We start from the raw sequence: 21243 nt of genomic DNA, 5'->3' as shown, positions 1-21243 counted from the left end.
TCCCACAGCACTTCCCCTTTTCTTTTTTTTTTTAAGGAAGGTTTTAACTTTTACACATCTCCAAAGCCAGCTTGGTATATTTGGGAATTTGGGCATAGCTTCTCTTACTACTTTCTGCTGGAGGGGGGCGCTGTATCTTATCGGGATACAAAGAAAATTTTAGGATTATGGAGTAGTCCGTGAGGGTGTATCGTGTGAGCCAGTTGCCTTGAATCCGATCTGGATGTTGGATTATCTGGGCCATGGTGTCATCAGAGACCTTTCAGGGGGTCTTGGCTCATCAAACCTAATGTATCTTAATCTGGAACAAATCCATAACTTCTGGCTTTCTGTGGAAACAAAAGCAGAGCCTCCTTTCCAAAGCAACATATCCTTACATCCAAATTTTGAAGTCAAGGTACCTTTAAAATATATATTTTGGTATAACTCAACAGCTTTTGCAATCAAATGTTTTTCTTCAGTTATGAATATCAAAGAGGACATAAACCAGATTCTCTGTGTGGTAGCCATCTTTACGTGGCTTATTTTTTATATTACGTTGAGCCTATTGCTTTAAACTGCAGCATTCCAAAGCTGAAATGGCGCTATGGCTGCTGGCTCTGCCTACCTCAGCTTCCCAACATGGCGGTGATACGTTTTCCGCCAGCTCTGGGAGCCAACAACTCTCAGAAGTAGAGGGTCTATGTTTCTATCAAAGCAGCATGTAACCCAGAAACCTCTTTTTGTTTTGTACTAGCAAAGGCTAAATCCACCACGCACGCAGCTTAATGTGCCACTTGCAGAGGCCTCATTCTTGTTATACTGCAGGTCGAGCACACACACACACACACACACACACACACACACACACACACATGTCAGGAACCCGCCATAGTAGCTCAAACACGAAAACTGCCGCTAACTTGAAAGAGACAACTAGGAACTATTTTTAGCTCCGTTTTAGAATCTTTTTACTCAGGTTTTAGGTGGAAACTCTTGCCAACATGTCGGGCACCATTTGTATTTGAGACCACATCCCTTGCTGCCTCTGCTGGACCCCCACACCGCTACCACCATGATTCTTCACCACAGTAAGTTTGCTGTTCGTGCGGCTGTAGTCGGAGCTATATTCTTTGCGACAGACACCCCGGGGGTTGTCCTCGGGCTGTACTGGCCACGGCACATTTTCGTTTCTGACGAGAAAGTAAATGCTGTCACTGGTCTACCAGGTGGACCAACTGCAGTGCAGCCATAGCCCTTCGAATCCCTTGATGAAGAGGATGGCAAACTTGAGCTGATTCATGGATCTCTCTCCACTCTTTGGGGATGCCCAAGATTGTAGTCTGATCCTGGTTTGTTATTTTAATTTTTTTCTCAGCTACAGCCATGGGACAAAGGGGTGGATACATTGGTGGATAGGGACGGGCACCGGTAAACCTGACCTCATAACAGCGTAAACCTGGCCACATAACAGAGTTGTAGGAGCTTCTGCCAGTGAACAGGGAAATAAGAGTTACTTTATCTCCAAGCTTTCTGCTAAAGTTCTAAACCCTTCTCCTTCCCCACTTATGCGTCTGCCACATGCAACCTTTCCTGTCTGACATCTGCCAGCAGTGGGCAGGTTCAAATGGGCGGGCTTAGGCGGCTTTTATAACTCACCCTAACTCACCTTAACTCCACCCACTCATTCTCAAACTGCCTTGAGAAACACAGACCAGTCTGGAAGCGGCTAAGATCCATACAAATAAGTTTACAATAATCAGGATGGCTCTTAAGCCAAAAAAAAAATCAGCTTATACCCTACTGACAGATCTTCCAAAAGCTGTCCTTAAGCCATCAATCATCAGGAAAAAAGAAAAAAAAATTCAGGACATGGAGTAAAATCCGTCTCTTGTTCCCCAGACCTCCCTGACTAAAACTTAAGCATCTGGAGAGCAAGGCTCCTGACCCCACAGGCAAAAGAGTCATCTGTGGCATTTAAGGTATGCCAGGGAAGAGATAAAAGCCCGAAAACAAAATTGCCAAGTGCTGGCACTCGCTGACTCCCAAAAGCTGTTGGGTCCCTGTTTTAAGTGAGGAAAAGGCCACAGGCTAGTGAATGCCCTTCCAGGCCATCAACAGCCTTGTTAAAAGTGCCACCTAGAAAGATGAGTCAGCTGACTGCCCCCAGGCACCAAGATGCATGGGTACATCAAGCTAAGACCTCCAACAGACCTAGGCCTGGCTACAGACATGGCAGGGAACCCAGAATGCAGCAGGGAAGAGATCCATTTCTTTCCTTCTGGACACCAGAGCCATTGACTCAGTCCTGGGAGTTTGGGGATGCCACCTCTCCTTTATTGTCAGGTACAAAGGACAGCCTTACCACCTCTGGAAAGATTTAATTGCACTTTCAGAGTTACTTAATGAAAAAAGATTTCCACCTAAAATAAGAGCTCAATGATTCACTCCAGATCCACTGCCTGTGTTTCTCATGTACATACAGACAGGGCCCTGATCTTTGCCTTGTCCCTAATTCCAAAAAAAAATAAATTCTCATGCATCCCAGCCTAAAAAGTGGGTGGGCCCTCTGTGCGCTCTCTGTCTCTCTCTTTTCCACTCCTTCCTCCTGTCACCCCCTCCCTCCCCCTCCCTCCCCTCCCTCTCCCAATAAAGCTCTAAAAAGGTAACCGTGGCTGTGATTTAATCAGCACACTCCTCTGCCGGCATGGCCAAAGGTATTCCACACATGCAGTGAAACATGGAAGGCAGATGCAGTGGCTAATAGGGGCACGTGGAACAGTCGCTCAAACCCAGGCACTGCATCCACCTGGAAAGAGTTTATTGTTAATAGAGAGATGAAGAGAAATATAGGAAAATGGGAGACAGGAAGAAAGAGAAAGGAGGGAAAAGCAGAGGTGTACATATCTCATGGGAATGGAGAGAGAGCCCAAGAGAAGACAGGAAGGGGAGGGATTGTTCCTTAAAATAAGGACTTCACATCAAGATGCAAGGTGGCCCGAAGGGGCGGGTTTCCAAAGGGCCAGTCAGAATACTAACATTTGGGGCTGAGTTGTTAATTGTTATCTGAAATCTTTTTCAAAACATGTGCTGTGCTTAAGTATGACGAAAGCAAAATGATGTGGGCCAGACTCTGGAAGTCCTGGTGCAGCATCAGTTACAATATAACATTCATGTCTCTTCATGGATCATTTTTTTCCTGCCTGCTGTAAAACCTGCAGGGGAATCAAGGCAAACTGATATGGAAAATTACTGGCAGTGTTTTACATAATAAATTTTAATGATTATAGCCATATCTGTGGAGCTTGAAAAAATACATATAGTGAATGATCTTCAGTTGACCTTTAGGTGATTAATAACCAACAAGCATTTTAGGATAAGTACTTACAGAATCTAAATGCCACTCTCTAGGAAAAGTTAGTGGTAGAATATGGAAGTTGGCAAAGAAGAATTAACTGACATTTCAAAAATTTTTGGTATTCAAAATAGAAAAGAGTACTGTTTGAAACATGAATACATAAATTTAATGTGAGATTATGTTAAGAGAATATTCTGGGAACATCTTCTGGGAAGAAGATGAAAAAAAATCAGGAAAAGCCCCAGTTCCTAAGATCAGCAACTTAACAACAATGGTGACATATCCACAGCAAACTGTAAGAGTAAGAGCACTGCAGGCAAGCTGCTGCACCACCACCACAGACTGGACCCTGGAAACTACAAGACTTCCTTACTGCAATGCCCAAACCTACAGAAGCCATCCTCCTCCCCCTGGCTAACCATCCCCCACAACATCTGCAATCCCTAGAGGCACAAGCACGATCTGCACAAATTAGAAGAGAATGTGAGTGACTGTTCTCCCAGATAAACTGCCCAAATCCCTAAACCCTAAGCCCCAGGGCACATCTCATGCCCTCCCCTTCTCATCTCAGCCACAGCAGCCAGCCAGGAGGTAAGAGTTCTGTGAGCAGGCCGCTGCACATCCACCACCATCCATTGGACCTCTAACCAGAACACCCACTCTGCTGCACAGATGACCAGAACCCATTCTTGCCCTGGCACGCATCCCCCACAAAATCAGCAACCCCTAGTGGCACAAGCACCACTACCACCAACTGGAAGAAAAGGCCCTAGAGTAACAATCACCACCTCCACCATTTGGAAGAAGAGCCCCTAGAGACACAAGTACCACATGTACCAATCAGAAGAGCAGCCTCCCCATGAAATGCCCTCTCCAATGACATCAGAAGATCCTATAGGCACAAACCAACACCCTCACCAGTTGGAAGAACAGGGACAGGTAAAACCTACACCAGTTGGAAGATAGACACCATCGGCACAGGCATAACACAAACCAGTTGAAAGAACAGACCCCATAGGCATAAGTAAAGCTCACAACAGCCAGAAGAATTAGATAACACATTGTATTTAGGTACCCCAAATCCCACAAACCTCAGCTGAGACAACCCTACATGACTGGACAACCAGCCAGTCACCAGAACTTTTGGCCATTCAGGCCAAGAGATGATAAAGAATATAGACATTAAAGGAACAAAAGACCCATCCAACAAAGACATCACAAGAATCAACACCTGTTCCGATAATTATCCCAAACTCAGATGGGTAAATGGCAGTGTAAACATATATATAACAACATAAAGAGCAACAAGGCACCACCAGAACCTAGTGGTCCTACAACAGCAAGACCTGAAAACCCCAAAGCAGGAAATAACCTTAAAAATAAAATTAAGTTTATGAAGATGATAGTGGCCCTTAAAAAGGAAATGAGGGCAATTTAGCCATTCATCCATGGGAAAAGTGATTTTGTTGTACTAAGGAGAGAACAGATAATTAAGAGTCAAATTTCGTTATATAATTGAGTGACCAGAATTATTTTAAAAATGCTTTCCAATTCTGTCCTAATCTATAGTACGTGTTCTAGCTGTAAATATAGTTTGCCTTGATATTCTCTTGCAGCATACATACTAAGCTTTTCCAGAATCTAAGGTGTCATATTAAGAATATAGAAAACGAAGACATATTTCTGAATTTGGTATTTACATTTTAGACCACATATGCTCCAGATGGAAAATTAATGTGGAATAAGATTTACTCAGTAGACAGTAATATTTTTAAAGGTTATTATAGGACTTAATAAATTATACTTTTCAGATTCAATCAAGTATGCACTGGTTCCTCGCGGTAGTAGTCTCTAATAAACTCTCAGTGAATGCCTAATCTCCAGGGAATAAGGGCACCTCTTCAAATATGCTAGTGATACAACAGGGGAGGTAGAAAGCATTAATGAGTTTAAATTCAAGTGTTATGTAATTGCAATAATACCATGAGAACCGTGGAAATCCTTTTACAGATTATTCTCCTGTAAATATTCAGGCACACATAATCAAAAATAAAATAATCCCAGTAAGTCCCAGGACATACGAATTACATTTTACTGACATGGTTGGGTACCCACAACATAATTTCAAGAGGGAGTGTTCTCATACACAGAAGCAGGGACAGATTGTACTCCTGTTTGAGTCCAACCTGCACACTTGCCAGCCCACCAGCTCTAGTGAGCTTCTGTCCCCACCAAGGCACAGTTGACTCATGACTTCTCCTGTCTGAGTCTTGTAGGGTTCCTAAAAATATAGCCCCCGGTATTCCCTCGGGGATTGCACTCAGGCTCTGGTAATCTGGTTTTCATCAGGCACTTCCAGAAACACTGCTGAATTTTCCAAACCAACCAAGCCTGTTTCAATTGCCATCACTCCTCGGATAAGGTAATTGTCCCTGCCCCACTAATATTCATCTATCCCATTCCTTTTTTTTTTTTTTTAAGATTGATTTATTTATTGTGTATACAGAGTTCTGTCTGCATGTATCCCTGTAGGCCAGAAGAGGGCACCAGATCTCATTACAGATGGTTGTGAGCCACCATGTGGTTGCTGGGAATTGAACTCAGGACCTTTGGAAGAACAGCCAGTGCTCTTAACCTCTGAGCAATCTCTCCAGTCCCATCTACCCCATTCTGTCCATGCTCTTTTCCACATAGATCAAGCTTTCAGCATACTTGGAACCCGATGTATACATCTTTGTCACATGCTTCCTGCCATAATATATAAGAATGGAGTGCATAAATGGTCAAAAATGAAGAAAATATTGTGATGGGTAAAAGGTGACCTGTCTTTTCATTGCATACAATCTTACAAATTTGCCACACCACCATAAAATCTGTGCTGAATTAGAGTAATGATCTCAAGGTCATCAAGAACAGGGGCCTCGATCCATTGACCACCTGAACTGAAATCCCCAAAGTCGATCCACCTGATTGCACTGTTCATATTGCTAAGGGCCGGTACAGAAGTCTAACTTTCCACTGTCTCCTTTCTCAGGTTCAACATTGCAGCAGCTTTGATACAAACTGTCTATGACCATTTGAAACCAACAGCCCAAGTTTAACCAAGACTGTAGGGCCCTGGTCTCCTCCCATATAAAGTAAAGCCGTTGCCTGCTTGCTGACCTTGACCAGATGTCCTCCCTATGCTAATTCCCTGCCAGTATCCACCCTCCTGAATGCTTTAGGGAAGTTCCTTGTTTGTGTATCCTGCATATTGGGCGTTAACAGCTTAGATGCAAGAATGTAGAACATTCAGTAGCAAACTTCTGCCCTCCGGGGCTCCGCCATTGTGCTGTAAGCCTGTATTTAAGGTTACCTCCCTCTTTCAATAAACGGCATTGGGCTGGCATTTGGCTTTCAGCCGTGGCGAATGACTTGCTGTCTCTTGTCTCTATTTTTTAATCCGCAGCCCCTCGCTCGGACATGGTGAATGGGTGACAGTAACGCAAGCGTTACCGTTACAAATGGAGGTCCCTACCGAGATTCTACCAAGACGTTACCGAGATCTGAGAAAGAAGGGACAAGCTGACGGACACCCAACAAGGCTGGCCAGCATTTTAAAGAAAAAAGGTACGGGTGAATTGTATTGAAATGGGTGCAGCTAGCTCACAGTCAGTTGATTGGACTGTTGAAGCAGGAAGGCACCTAAGTTAAGAAAGGGCAAGACAGCTAAAGATTTTAAATAAAAAAGGAAATCTTCCCAAAAGAGAAGAGGGAAGGAAAGGAAATTTCCCGTTAGAAAAGGGAGAAAAAATTTAAACAAGAAAAAAGGATTTTCCCGGTAAAAAGGGAAAAAATTTTGAAACTAGGCCTAAAGATTGGGCTCTGTAGAGGAAGGATGAATAAAAGAGAGAAGCCTCTTCCCAGTGGAAATGGAGGAAGAAAAGACTTTTTCCAATTGTAGAGTTTTCAGGACAGCTGAAACTCTGAGCTCTTTCTGCAGTGTAGCATCTGAATTACAAAGAATCGGCAGGTAGGCCTCATTGCTGCTGGCTGAACAGCAAGAGAGCCCAGAGGTTAGAAGTTTTGCTGTCTGTTTGCTTATTTTGGTTCAAATGTTTTTTATTTTTCCCTTGGAGTGGGAATAATTCAATATTTAGGATCCCTTCGTGGGAAATGTTTTTCTGTTTTTCCCTTATGGTGGGAATAACTCATTAGGTAGTTCATTCATGGGAGTAGAAAGTTTAAATGTGAGTTTGTGTGTGTGGGGTGTGCCCAGCGGCAGCAGCTGCGGACAATGGCATGCGCGAGATAGCCAGAGGACAGACAGGTACGCGCAGATGGGAGGCGGAGCTGCAATGGAGCGCGGCCTGGGCGGGCACCAGCACTAGAGCCCAGGCACAGGCACTAGAGCCTGAGCACTGAATGGAGCCAAAGCTAAGCCGCAGCTTCAGCTCGCTCCAAGTGAGCAGAGGCCCGGGAAGGGACTAACGCTAAAAGTTTAAACAGAAATGTGTGTGTGTGGCGCATGTCCAGCGTGGCTGTGGTCAAAGGCACATGCTGCAGCTGCAGCAGCAGCGCGAGATAGCCCAGAACAGCGGGTGGGCAGGTATTCCAAGGCAGGAGGCAGAGCCACAAGGCCAATGGAATGGACCAAGCCAGCAGAGTCCGGGAGAGGGACTAACACCTAAAAGTTTAAACAGGGCCTAACTTCTGGTGAAAAATTGTTTCAGTCAGGACATAGAATGCTAAGTCAATGCTGTTTGAATAAAGGATGTTCTGTTCTTTTGATTGTCTTAATAAATGTTTGGATGAATATTTGATTATTATGGTAGATAAACTAAAGGAAGAGAATTCATAATTTTGAACTGTATATTAGGTATGCTCTTGTCTGTTGATCATTACTAAAAATTTGGCTCTACTCTTTAAGTTGCTTTCTAGAAATTCTTGGTTTAATTCTATAGAAATATAACACCTGAAATGTATTGGGTTGTTAGCTTATTAAATAATGTTGCTAAGATAAACCCATAAATAATAATCTCTTACTGATAAAGAGGTTACAAAATTATTTTTCCAGTAAATAAAATACAGGTAAATTGTTTGGTCCACATTGTTAATAATTGGCTATTTGTGCTAGTGTGTTACTTGGAATTTATAAAAAAGGATCCTCCTTTTAAGATTTTATAAAAATACTCCAGAGTATTGCCTAAAGTTATCTCTTCAAATCCTATAGAGATTGTATTTAATGCTTTTAGAATTGGCATATATAAAAAGGACCATAGAAATAGAAGCTGGTGATAGAATTGCTCAATTATTATTGCTTTCATATTTTAAAGGTAAAATGGTGCCTATATGTAGAACTGGGGGTTTTGAAAATACAGGAGAAAAGATATTTTGACAAACAGTTATCAATAATAAACGGCCTAAATTAAAAACAAAATTATATGGGATTGAGATTGAAAGATAATTGGATTCTGGTGCTGGATATATCTAAATTTTCACAAGAATCCTGAGATCCCAATTGGCCCCTTAATTCCACCTCTAACCTACAAGGTATCAGCACAGCTCAGATGCCATTGCAGAGCAGGCTACTTTTAAATTGGAAGGATGAGGGAGGTCATGCAGGAACTTTTCAACCCTTTGTGCTACCTGACATTCCAGTGAACTTGTGGGGATGAGATGTGTTAGATGGTATGGGAGCGGTGCTTACTACACAGCCTGTACAACAGATGCTGAAGACTCAGGGCTACTGCCCGGGCAGAGGCTTAGGGAAAATGTTGCAAGGAGACCCACTCCCTGTGACAGACAAAAACTGTGTCACTAGAGGTCCTGGGGATACAAGAGGATTAGGGTCTTTTCCATAGGGGTCACTGCGCAGCAGCCTTCAATTATACAACCTATAAAAATCACTTGGGCCGGGCAGTGGTGGCGCACGCCTTTAATCCCAGCACTCGGGAGGCAGAGCCAGGCGGATCTCTGTGAGTTCGAGGCCAGCCTGGGCTACCAAGTGAGTCCCAGGAAAGGCGCAAAGCTACACAAAGAAACCCTGTCTCGAAAAACCAAAAAAAAAAAAAAAAAAAAAAATCACTTGGAAAAGTGATGACCCTGTATGGGTGGAACAGTGGCCCCTTACTAAAGAAAAATTGGAGGCTGCGAACACATTAGCTAAGGAACAGTTAGATGCTGGACATATCATTCCTTCCACTTCACCTTGGAACTCACCTATATTTGTTATTAAAAAGAAGTCAGGAAAATGGAGGCTATTACAGGATCTTAGAGCTGTAAATAAAACCATGCTTCTCATGGGAACAACACAGCCTGGCTTGCCTGCCCCTGTGGCAATTCCTAAACATTGGCATTTAATTGTGATTGACTTATGGATGATATATTAATGGCTGCTAAAGATAAAAAACTTGTTTTTGATGCCTTTTCTAATTTACAAGAAGTTCTTAGCCTGGCTAATTTACAGATAGCCCCAGAAAAGGTACAGGTATCTTTTCCCTATCATTATTTAGGTCATGAATTGCTACGCACCGGCATACATCCACAAAAGATTACACTGCGTATGGATCAGCTACGCATGCTTAATGATTTCCAAACCTTTTTGGGAGATATTCAATGGCTTCAGTCCACTTTAAAAATTCCAACAGGTCAGCTTCGCCCTTTGTATGATGTCTTAAAGGGCAACCCTGACCATTTATCTCCCCGTAAATTAACAGCTGAAGGACATACAGCCCTACAATGTGTGCAAGAGGCCCTGGAACAGGCTCATGTGCGGTATATAGATCTTTCTTCTCCCTTATTGTATTTGATATTTTGTTTTACTCATTCACCTACTGGAGTGTTTTCGCAAACAGGTCCTATTCTATGGGTACATTCCCCAGCTTCTCCAGCAAAAACCATTACTCCTTATCCACAGGCTGTTGCTCAGATTATATTTAAGGGAATCAAGATCAGTGTTCAAACTTTTGGTAAGAAGCCAGATATTGTGGTGACCCCATACACCCAGTCTCAAATAGCATGGTTGCAAGCTAATGATAATGATTGGACCATATTGACATGCTCCATGCAGGGTAGGTTTGATACTCACTACCCCTCCAAAGATGTGTGTAAATTTTTTAAATTGCATCCTGTTATATTTCCCAAGATAGTACAGATGACTCCTATTCCTCAGGCCCGTGTGGTATTTACTGATGGCACTTAATGTGGTTTTGCTATGGTGGTTTCTGGTAACATAGTAAAGAGAATGAAAGTCCAGGGCACTTCTGCCCAAATGGCAGAGGTACAGGCGCTGTTGCTTGCTTTACAGATGTTTTCTGATGAGAGTGTAAATATTTATACTGATAGTCAATATGTGGCACATGCCATTATGCCTTTGGAGACAACAGCCTACATACCATCCATTTCTCCCATTCATGAATATTTATTGCAAGTGCAAGGACTCATATGGTCCCGCTCACATAACCTTTATGTGGGCCATATTAGAGCTCACACTCAATTGCCGGGACCTCTAAGCGAAGGTAATCAGAGGGCTGATGCCATTACTCATATGGCTGTCACATTAGTTTGTTCTGCCTTTGATAAGGCTACTCAGTTGAATCAACGTTATCATCTTAATGCTGGATCTCTTCGTCATCATACAAGCCATCCAGATAGTTAAATCATGTCCTATTTGTGTTGAATTTTTACCTGGTCCTCATTTGGGAGTTAATCCCTGAGGACTTTTACCTAATCATGTGTGGCAGATGGACGTCACACACGTGCCTTCCTTTGGAAAATTACAATATGTCCATGTGTCTATTGATACATATTCTTCTCTAATTTTTGCTTCTGCCCATTCAGGGCAAAAGGTTAAGGATGTAAAGAATCATTGTCTTCATGCTTTTGCTTACATGGGAGTGCCAAAATGCATAAAGACTGATAATGGTCCCGCCTACAGCAGTACGGGATTTTCAAAATTCTGCCAAGACTTTTCTATTGTTAATAAGACTGGTATTTCTTATAATCCTCAAGGACAGGCTATAGTAGAACGTTGCCATCGTACCTTAAAAACATATATTGCTAAAGTAAAAAGGGGGGAGCTAGGGGCTCATCTCTCCTCTCCACATTCTATTCTTTCCCTTGTTTTATATATTTTAAATTTTTTATCGGTGGATTCTGCTGGAGTATCCGCTGCAGACAAGCACTGGAGGGCTCCTGTTGCGAATCATCCTCTGGTGCGATGGAAGGATCTTTCTACTGGCACTTGGAGGGGACCCGATCCGGTGTTGGTGTGGGCCCGGGGATCTGTTTGTGTCTTTCCGCAGGACAATGAAGTTCCTCTTTGGGTTCCTGAGTGCTGCGTGCGCCCTGTGGCTGCTGCTGAATCCCGACATGGCAGAGACCTATTGGGCCTTCATAAAAAACTCTCCCCTTCTGATGCCAATGGGGATTGAGAGCCCAATACGGCCAGCCTTGGCAAGCATTAACGTAAGCCTAGGAACTGTAGCCATATGGTTGGATTCTTCAGAAGGTAATGTATGGTAATTTTTTCAAAAATGTTAAGAATGTGTCACCCAGACACCTTGCAGATTAAGGATAACTCTGAAGGTCAATGACCTTCATTTGTTAGCAGTAGCATGCCAGCTAAGCCTTTTCACATTTTGCAACCCTCTTCAAGCTGGTGTAGTACCTACTTTTCAGGAATGGCTCTGTGCAAACATTTATTGGCCTCCTGAAATTCATCTAGCCTCTTTTGAAGATACCTTAAAATTTGTGAGCCTGAATGTAGCCATTAATGAGACCATTAGTTCTGTTCCTTGTTTGCTGTTTTTGGTTTTGTTTTTTTTTTTTTTATGGTTCTTAGTTGTTCTTTTGCAGACCTGCCAGCCTAAGTAGTGCTGGGATCAAGAAAAATGGGCCTTGGTGGTTCGTGTTCCTGGAGCTGCGTCCATGCCAGTGGACCGTGGCAGTTAGACACAGATGATTCTCACACGCTCCAGAAGAGGATCTGACATCGCTGTTGCCATTGTTGCTGTTATAGCAGTGGTGGCCACTGCTGCTACTATTTCTGGGATGGCTATTTCATAATTGGGTTCTACAGCTAGCACAATGGAGACCCTGGCAGCTAAAGTAGCTACCACAGTTAGTTAATCTTTTATTTTATTGGGCATGATAAATTTAATTCGACATTTATACATTTAAATTGGTTTTGAAAGTTGTAAAAATTATTTAAACTCAACTTCCATTTGCTAATGGGATACCACCTTACAAGGACTCCAATTTGCAGTAAGGCTCGTTTAAGAAGGGAATGGGGCTCAATTGCCTTTAGCCTCCTGGCTATGGGTGGGTTAGGACTACTGTTGGTCTTTTCTGGGTCGAACAGATTGCAAGCCCAGCGCCACTTTGAGATCTTTGGCAACAGTTTACTCTACAGCTCACGTGGTTGAGCCTGTATGATAATGAGTATTCAGAGACGGGTAATGCTTGGGGGGCGCTCACCAACCTAAGACAGAGCACTTGCAGGGCCTGGGCAGGTGTCTCCATGACAGGTAAGGTGACCTGCTGACGTCCCACGCAACCTAAGTCAGAAGCTCATTTTTTAGTAAAAAGGGGGGACCTGTAGGGCCCTGGTCTCCTCCCATATAAAGTAAAGCCGGCCAGGCGGTGGTGGCGCACGCCTTTAATCCCAGCACTCGGGAGGCAGAGCCAGGCGGATCTCTGTGAGTTCGAGGCCAGCCTGGGCTACCAAGTGAGTTCCAGGTAAGGCGCAAAGCTACACAGAGAAACCCTGTCTCGAAAAACCAAAAAAAAAAAAAAAAGTAAAGCCGTTGCCTGCTTGCCGACCTTGACCAGATGTCCTCCCTATGCTAATTCCCTGCCAGTATCCACCCTCCTGAATGCTTTAGGGAAGTTCCTTGTTTGTGTATCCTGCATATTGGGCGTTAACAGCTTAGATGCAAGAATGTAGAACATTCAGTAGCAAACTTCTGCCCTCCGGGGATCCGCCATTGTGCTGTAAGCCTGTATTTAAGGTTTCCTCCCTCTTTCAATAAACAGCATTTGGCTGGCATTCGGCTTTCAGACTCGCTGTCTCTTGTCTCTATTTTTTAATCCGCAGCCCCTCGCTCGGACATGGTGAATGGGTGACAGTAACGCGGGCGTTACTGTTACATAAGATTATACTAACCATGAGCTCATGTGTCCACAAACTCCAATACTGAAAGGCAAAATGTTCCCAAACAATACTTTCTCATGTTGAGTAAGACATTCTTCTTATATTAAAATCTGTGAAATTTTTAGGAGAAAGGGGCTAGCTAAAGAAACCCACCTTGACCCTGGAGCCCAGAAGCAGAGAAACACTTTATCATCAAACCTAGAACCAAGGAAACATGCCCTGACTCTGAAACTAGTACCAAAGAAACACTCTTGGTCCCTAGAATCAGAGCCAGTGAAAGAAATATGCCCTGGCCTTAGAAATAGAATAAAAAATCTAAGAAAGGCCAGTGAAAGAAACAGTATGGCTCATAAATTAGGACCATCTCTGGCCCTAACCCACAAAAGTGACCAATCCCTGAGCAGAAAAAAACTTAACCAATCCCTTGTTGACTCTGCCCCCAAGACATCCTATATAAACCACCCTGCCTGGCCAGTTATGGACTGTTCTGTTTAGCCTGGTAGAGGCAGCCACTCTCCTGGACTTCTCCTTCCCAAATAAATCTTTCTCAAGAGTTTTGGGTGTGAAGATCTTCATTCACCAGTGCAAAGAAGAACCTTGCTGAGGCATCCCTCAGGGTATTCAGCAAAGGGAAGCTAAACAGAAGAACTTTGCTGAGATGTCCCTCAGAGGGCTGAGAAAGGGGGAGCTGAAGAGAAGGACCTTGATGAGACATACTTCAGGGGGCTGAGCAAGTGGCAGCTGAAAAAGTAACACTTTTCACCGGAACCAGAGGAGATTGCTACATTTCTGCAGGGTTCTCCCCTTTTGCAGAGTGAACCAAAAGAAATAATATCTTAGGCCGGGGAAGAGGTGGAGCTTTGCTAGGAAGCCCCCTTAAGTGGGAGCTGAGCAAAGCTTAGCTGTAGCGGCTCTCCAGGAGGACCAGGATTGCTATATCCTGTGGGGAAACCATCCACCACAACACCAGGTATAGCCTGACTCCCAGTCAGGATACCGTTTCCTGCTGAGCTGTCCTAGCAGCTCCAGGCCTGATTATCCTGAGCAGTCAGGGTACCTTCCCTTCCAGGACTGAGCTGTCCTAGCAGCTGGAGGTATCCAGATACCTCACCCTTCAGGGCTGAGCTGTCTCATTGCAGCTCCAGCTTTCAGAGCTGTCCTAGTAGCTCAAGGTGTTGCCTGACTCCTCAAATAGTCAGGATACCTTTCCTCCAGAGTTGCAACACAGTTACTTACATTTTGATGCAGAAATCGGGACCAAAACAACAGAGTTGGAAATTTTACTTACAGGCATGTTTTTTGTACACTGAAACATCCTGCCTTGTCTAAGGTCCAAAAGCTGAGTCTTCTTATTTTTAGTATGAATAAAATGCTTTGGAGTTGGACTAAATATTTCTTAGCATTACTCAGTACATTATAAGAATAATCTTCCAGAAAATTTTTGTGTGGATTTCTAAGCTAACATAAGCATGGACATTGTGTCTAATCCAGAGGTTTTCTCTTAAAATCTTCATAGTTTCATGATTTGTACAGATTGACTGGCCCATGACATTAAACAAAAAATGAGTCCCTTGTAAAACTTTCTTTTTTATTTTATTTTATTTTTTTTTTTGGTTTTTCGAGACAGGGTTTCTCTGTGTAGCTTTGCGCCTCTCCTGGAACTCACTTGGTAGCCAAGGCTGGCCTCGAACTCACAGAGATCTGCCTGGCTCTGCCTCCCGAGTGCTGGGATTAAAGGCGTGCGCCACCACCGCCCGGCTTGTAAAACTTTCTTAATGAGTTATGCTTCATGAGACTTTTCAGGGATGTCTACAATATTAGCATTTTTAAATTTAACAAAAGAACTGAAATTCAATGTATTCCTTGAGGAATGAGAACGGAATTTTAAGGAACACCAAGACAGGAGATCACAACAATGGTGTATAATAGTATACCATGGGTAGCCTTATTTTTGAGGGTGATTGGAGTTTGGTTGAATCATGTAGAAGTTCAGAGCTACTTAAGGAAAAAGCCCAGTTTGGGTGATTTTTCTCACTAACCCGGTTTGTGGCTGTATTTCATTTGTTCTTATGCATTGCTTATCAAGGAAGACAATGGTCTTTTCTCTTAGGCTCCACAGTATAGCCTAATAAACTAATAAAGTCTTAAGAATAAAAACCCAGAGACATATATTAGGGCAAAGGCTGAAAAATCAGAGAAGCAAAGCTGCCACAGTCACTACTTAACCCTCAAATCCTCTGACTGAATTGGGGGAGGAGGGTATCCAATCTCCACCTGTCTTATATCCCTGATTCCTGTCTCTACCTCCATAGTGCTAGGATTAAAGAAAAGATCCTCTCAAGTGCTGGGATTAAAGGCATGAGCCTACAATGACAGGTTCTTATGGATAACTAGTGGCTAGCTAGCTCCACCATTTGATCTCCAGGCAAGTGTTATTTGTCAGAACACAAATAGTATGCCATACTTAACCAAGTATTATTAAGGCAGCCAACCAGGAACAGTAAGCAAAAACAATCATACCTACTTTAGTGATTCAAATGCATTCTGTTATCTATTTTCTGTTGTACAGCAAGTTTGGAGGAACAATTGCCTAAGCACATATGTAAGGAGATGCATTTTCTGGGGAGATCCAACACATATATGCAACTGCATAACCCAACAGGGAACTGAAAAGAGAACCAAGTCAACCATGTTGAACCAACAAGTTTTATTAGGGTTGGTACAAGGAGCAGCAGGAAGTAGTTGCTTACTGGAGCACACATGACTCAAAGATAGTTGTTATCATGAAATTCTACACCAGCATGGGAAACAACATATACATACAGAATATCGGAAGCACACTGCACATTTGTAGGCAAATCTACTAGTTAAAGAGTATCCTATCTTTGTGGAATATTTTTGTCAAGTGCTCTTCAAGCAGTAGGTTCTGGGTTTCTTCATTTTATTAAAGCATACTGAATTCCATCAGTTTCAAGAATTTCTTGTAGATTTTTTGAGGTGTACATTTTCTGACTTACTTCCTGTACAAGATACATGCCTTAAGTCTTCAAAAAAATGCTATACAACAGCACATTCTCCAGGTTTCAATTTTTTATCTTCATTATGAAGAACTTAAGGTTGCATAAGTATAAAAAGTTCTAATGAAAATTTCCTACATTGTAACATGTTCAGAATTTCCCTCATTATAATTTCCAGATGTATTTTAAGATTTGAATGTTACTGAAAAGCTTTTATAACTTTCTTATATTGACAATTAGACCTGAGAGACAGCAAAGGCTTTTCCTCACATAGTATGTGGTAAATTTTCACTCCTGTACAAATACTTTGATGTGTTCTCAGTCTGATTTTTTTGACAAAGAGTTCTAGCATTTAATTTAATATATTGATAAGGTTTCTGTAGTGTATGAATACTCTATTGTCCTGAAGTAGATGTAGACACTGATAAAGGGTTTTTCACATCCAATACATATGTGGAGTTTCTCTCCTGTATGGATTCTCGGATGTTTTCTATGATGTGAGTAACTGATAAAAGACCTGTCACTTTCACTATATTGGTAAGGTTTCTCTCCTGTATGGATTCTCTACTGAGTTCTAAGATGGCCTTTCTTGGTAAAGGATTTGTCACATTCACTAGATTTGTAAGGGTTCTTTCCTGTATGAATTCTCTGATAAATTCTATAGTGGCCCTTTAGGATAAATGATTTGTAACCTTCACTGCTTTTGTAAGGTTTCTCACCTGCATGAATTCTATAATGAATTATGAGATGAGAGGCAGTGGTAAAGAACTTGACATATTCCCTACATTTTTAAGGTTCCTCTCCTGTGTGAAATTTCTGATGAGTTCTAAGGTTGTCTCCATCAATAAAGGATTTGTCACATTCTCTCTTGTATGAATTCTCTGATGTTTTCTAAGAGCAGAGCTAGTAATATAGGATTTGTCACATTCACCACATTTGTGTGGTTTCTCTCCTGTATGAATTTTCCAATGTGTTCTAAGCGCAGAGCAACTGACAAAGGACTTGACACATTCACCACATCTGTAAGGTTTCTCTCCAGTATGAATTCTCTGGTGAGTTCTAAGATGTGTGGCAGTGGTAAAGGATTTATCACATTCAATACATTTGTAAGGTTTCTCTCCTGTATGTATTCTCTGATGAGTAATAAGACTGCTTCTATGAGAAAAGGATTTATCACACTCAGTGCATTTGTAAGGTTTGTCTCCTGTATGGAGTCTCTGATGAATTTTGAATTGTGAGCCGGTGGTAAAAGATTTGTCACAAACAATACATTTGTAAGGTTTGTCTCCTGTATGAATTCTCTCATGTCTTCTAAGCTCAGAGCAACTGATAAAAGATTTATCACATCCAATACATTTGTAAGGTTTCTCTCCTGTGTGAATTCTCTGATGAATTCTAAGCTCAGAGCAACTGACAAAGCATTTGACACATTCACCACATTTGTAAGGTTTCTCCCCTGTATGAATTCTCTGATGAATTCTAAGAGTGCTTTTTTGGGTAAAGGACTTGTCACATTCACTGCATTTATATGGTGTCTCTCCTGTATGAATTCTCTGATGACTTCTGAATTGTGAGGCAGTGGTAAAAGATTTGTCACATTCACCACATTTATATGGTTTGTCTCCTGTATGAATTCCCTGATGTCTTCTGAATTGTGAGGCAGTGGTAAAAGATTTGTCACATTCACCACATTTATATGGTTTGTCTCCTGTATGAATTCTCTGATGTCTTCTAAGTTCAGAGCAAGTGACAAAGGATTTGACACATTCATCACATTTGTAAGGTTTTTCTCCTGTATGAATTCTCTGATGTTTTCTAAGATCTGAGGAACTGATAAAGGATTTGTCACATTCACTGCATTTGTAAGGTTTCCCCACTGTATGAATTCTCTGATGAGTTCTAAGGGTGCGTCTTTGGGTAAAGGATTTGACACATTCACTGCATTTGTAAGGTGTCTCTCCTGTATGAATTATTTGATGTTTTCTAAGATCTGAGGAACTGATGAAGGATCTGTCACATTCACTGCATTTGTAAGGTTTTTCCCCTGTATGAATTCTCTGATGAGCTCTAAGATATGAGGAAGTGGTAAAGGATTTGTCACATTCTACACATTTGTAAGGCTTCTCTCCTGTATGCATTCTCAGATGAGTATTAAGACCACCTCTATTAGTAAAGGATTTATTACATTCACTGCATTTGTAAGGTTTCTCTCCTGTATGGTTTCTCTGATGAGATCCAAGATTCAATTTCTGGATAAAGGATTTATCACATTCACCACATCCATAAGGTTTCTCTCCAGGACAAATTTTCTGATGCATTCTAAGAGATGATGTGCTCATAAAGGATTTGTCACATTCACTATAATTGTAAATATTCTCTCCAGAATGTATTCTGCAATGTCTTTTAAATTCTGATGTCAGGTAAAAGCATGTAGGACAGTCTGTACATTTGTAGGATTTTTCTCCACAATTGAACTTGCAATGTACTTTGAGTTGTGACAAATGTGTAAAGGATTTACTACATTTTGCACATTTATAGGGTTTCTGTCTAGTATGAGCTCTCTGATGTCTACTAAGGCTTGAGTCTGTCTTGAAGCAGTTTCCACATTTCCGGCTTTGGTGTGGTTTCTTTCTACTCTTGATTTGTTCCAGTGTGAGTTTATGTTGAGAGTCAAAAGATTTATCAAGCTCTGTATATTTTTCTTCTTTCTTTCCTGTGTGGACTCTTTGATTTTCACCTGAAAAATTGCCACAATGATGGAAAACAGGGATTAGAGTAAGAGATTTAATAACTGATTTGCCTTAAGGTTTGTATGACATATAACTAGCAATTCTCAGTGATACAGCTCTCACCAGAGGTCTATTCTGTCTCACATCATTAAATGGATGCTCCAAAGAACCTCCAGTGTGACCTATGTCAAACCAAAAGGACTTTCTCCTTCTTCTCTAAACTGTGTACCTTACAGAACACAGAACAAATAAGTGATCAAGCAATGATTAGGAATTCCTGAAAGATCACATGAACAATGTTTATCTCTTTTCCTGTATGTTTTTGAGACATAGCCATACTGGATAGCTTTAGTCAGCTAAGAACACATTATGAAACCCAGGTACGGATGGAACACAACGTTTCCTTTTGCTTCTACATCCCTACTGCTACCGTTAAAATCATGCTTTCTTGGGGCTTAACATAGAGAACACATCACAAAAACTGAATAAACAAATGAAACAAACAAAAACCCATGCTCCAGTTTCCCTTAAAACCTCTTAAACGGTAAAAATAAAAAATAACTAAATAGTTGAATCCAATAGTACAATCAAAATATTCCAATTATTCTGTATACTGCAACATATTTCCATGCTCTGAATATTCAATTTTCATTGAACTTAAGAAGTTTTCTTTAAAAACTAAGCAGGAAGGATGGAGACATTACATATAATATATCATTGTTTATGCTTGTATAGAACACAGAAAAATATAAAGGAGGTACCATGAAAAAGCTATGGTGACAACCAGAATTTTTCCTTATTTCTGTATCTAGACAGTTCAGAGAAATTACATATAAACAATGGATGTAAATAAAAAAGATTGAATCAGGAATTCTAGAAGAGCATTCTTACCTACAAAGACTAGATTGTTGTAATTCTCCAACATTACATCCATGTACAAAGCCCTCTGAGCACAATCTAGACATTCCCATTCCTCCTGTGAGAGATCCACAGCCACATCCCTGAATGTTAACAGACTCTGCAATAGAAAAATACCTATATACCATTGCTGCTGTAAAAATGTGCTCCTAGGTAAAAGAGCCTAAAGAATTAGACACATCTGCTGGATGGTGGTAGTGCATGCCTTTAATTCCAACATTGGGAAGGCAGAGCCAGGCGAATCTGTGTGATTTCAAAGCCAGCCTGGTCTACAGAGCAAGATCCAGGACAGGAACCAAAACTACACACAGAAACCCTGTCTCAAGAAAAAAAAAAATTAGACACTTCTGTGAAGTAGATGAGGCATGGCAGTTGTTCAAAGACAAAGTTTTCTAGCATGGCTGCAGAAATGTGTTAGATGTTAATCATTGCTTCTCTTCCACAGACAATGTAATAAAACAATTAGTACATGGTTTCCATTCTTAAAGTCTCTATCATTCATGAATTTGCTGATGATTACTAAGAGCTGAGTAGCAGATAAAGGACTTGTCACAATCACTACATTTGGAAATGTTCTCTGTTGTTTGGATTCTGTAATGACTTTTATAGTCCTTTAAAATGTAGTTTGGTTCCCAGCACCCTTGTGGCACTACGCAACAGATTATAGCACCAATTCCATGGAATTCCATGTTCATTTCTGAACTAAACAGACAGGAGGCACACATAGCATAATACATTCAGGCAATTTTACCCACATACATAAAATAAAACTGAAATTTAATTATACTTAAATGTATGTAAAATGGTCATAGTCTGTATGGTATTTTCTATCTCTATGAAAAGAGGATGACACTAATAGTATCACAATAAGCAAACTGTTAGAGAATATAACACATGTGAGGTCTAAATGCAGAAATTTACCTTTATGAAGTATGTTAGAATCAAATAGGATCCCTGGGTTAGTCTCAGATAGCTTACTTATGATGAGCAAAACTGAACCGTGATTTCAAATTCCACAACTCCACTTAACTATGGACACTGAATCAATCCTATCTGTAGCTGGGCCACACCATTCTATATTCTAATATGTTCAACTGAGATCCTGAA

The 21243-nt window shown here is 41.4% G+C and overlaps 1 protein-coding gene across 1 annotated transcript; it reads right to left on the bottom strand.

Annotated features, from left to right (window-relative positions):
* Window positions 1-16159: 16159 nt before the first annotated feature.
* Window positions 16160-20409, bottom strand: LOC131902661 (zinc finger protein 345-like). Its single transcript, XM_059253680.1, has 2 exons — window positions 20110-20409; window positions 16160-19226 (listed from the first exon to the last, which is right to left on the bottom strand). Exons 1-2 carry the CDS (start codon window positions 20150-20152, stop codon window positions 17230-17232), a joined length of 2040 nt encoding a protein of 679 aa, XP_059109663.1. The 5' UTR covers window positions 20153-20409; the 3' UTR covers window positions 16160-17229.
* Between the last annotated feature and the right edge of the window lie 834 nt (window positions 20410-21243).

Source organism: Peromyscus eremicus, chromosome 1, assembly GCF_949786415.1.
Source record: "Peromyscus eremicus chromosome 1, PerEre_H2_v1, whole genome shotgun sequence".
NCBI lineage: Eukaryota > Metazoa > Chordata > Mammalia > Rodentia > Cricetidae > Peromyscus > Peromyscus eremicus.
Note: the sequence above shows the minus strand (reverse complement) of the source record. Positions and strands in the feature narration are given on the sequence as shown.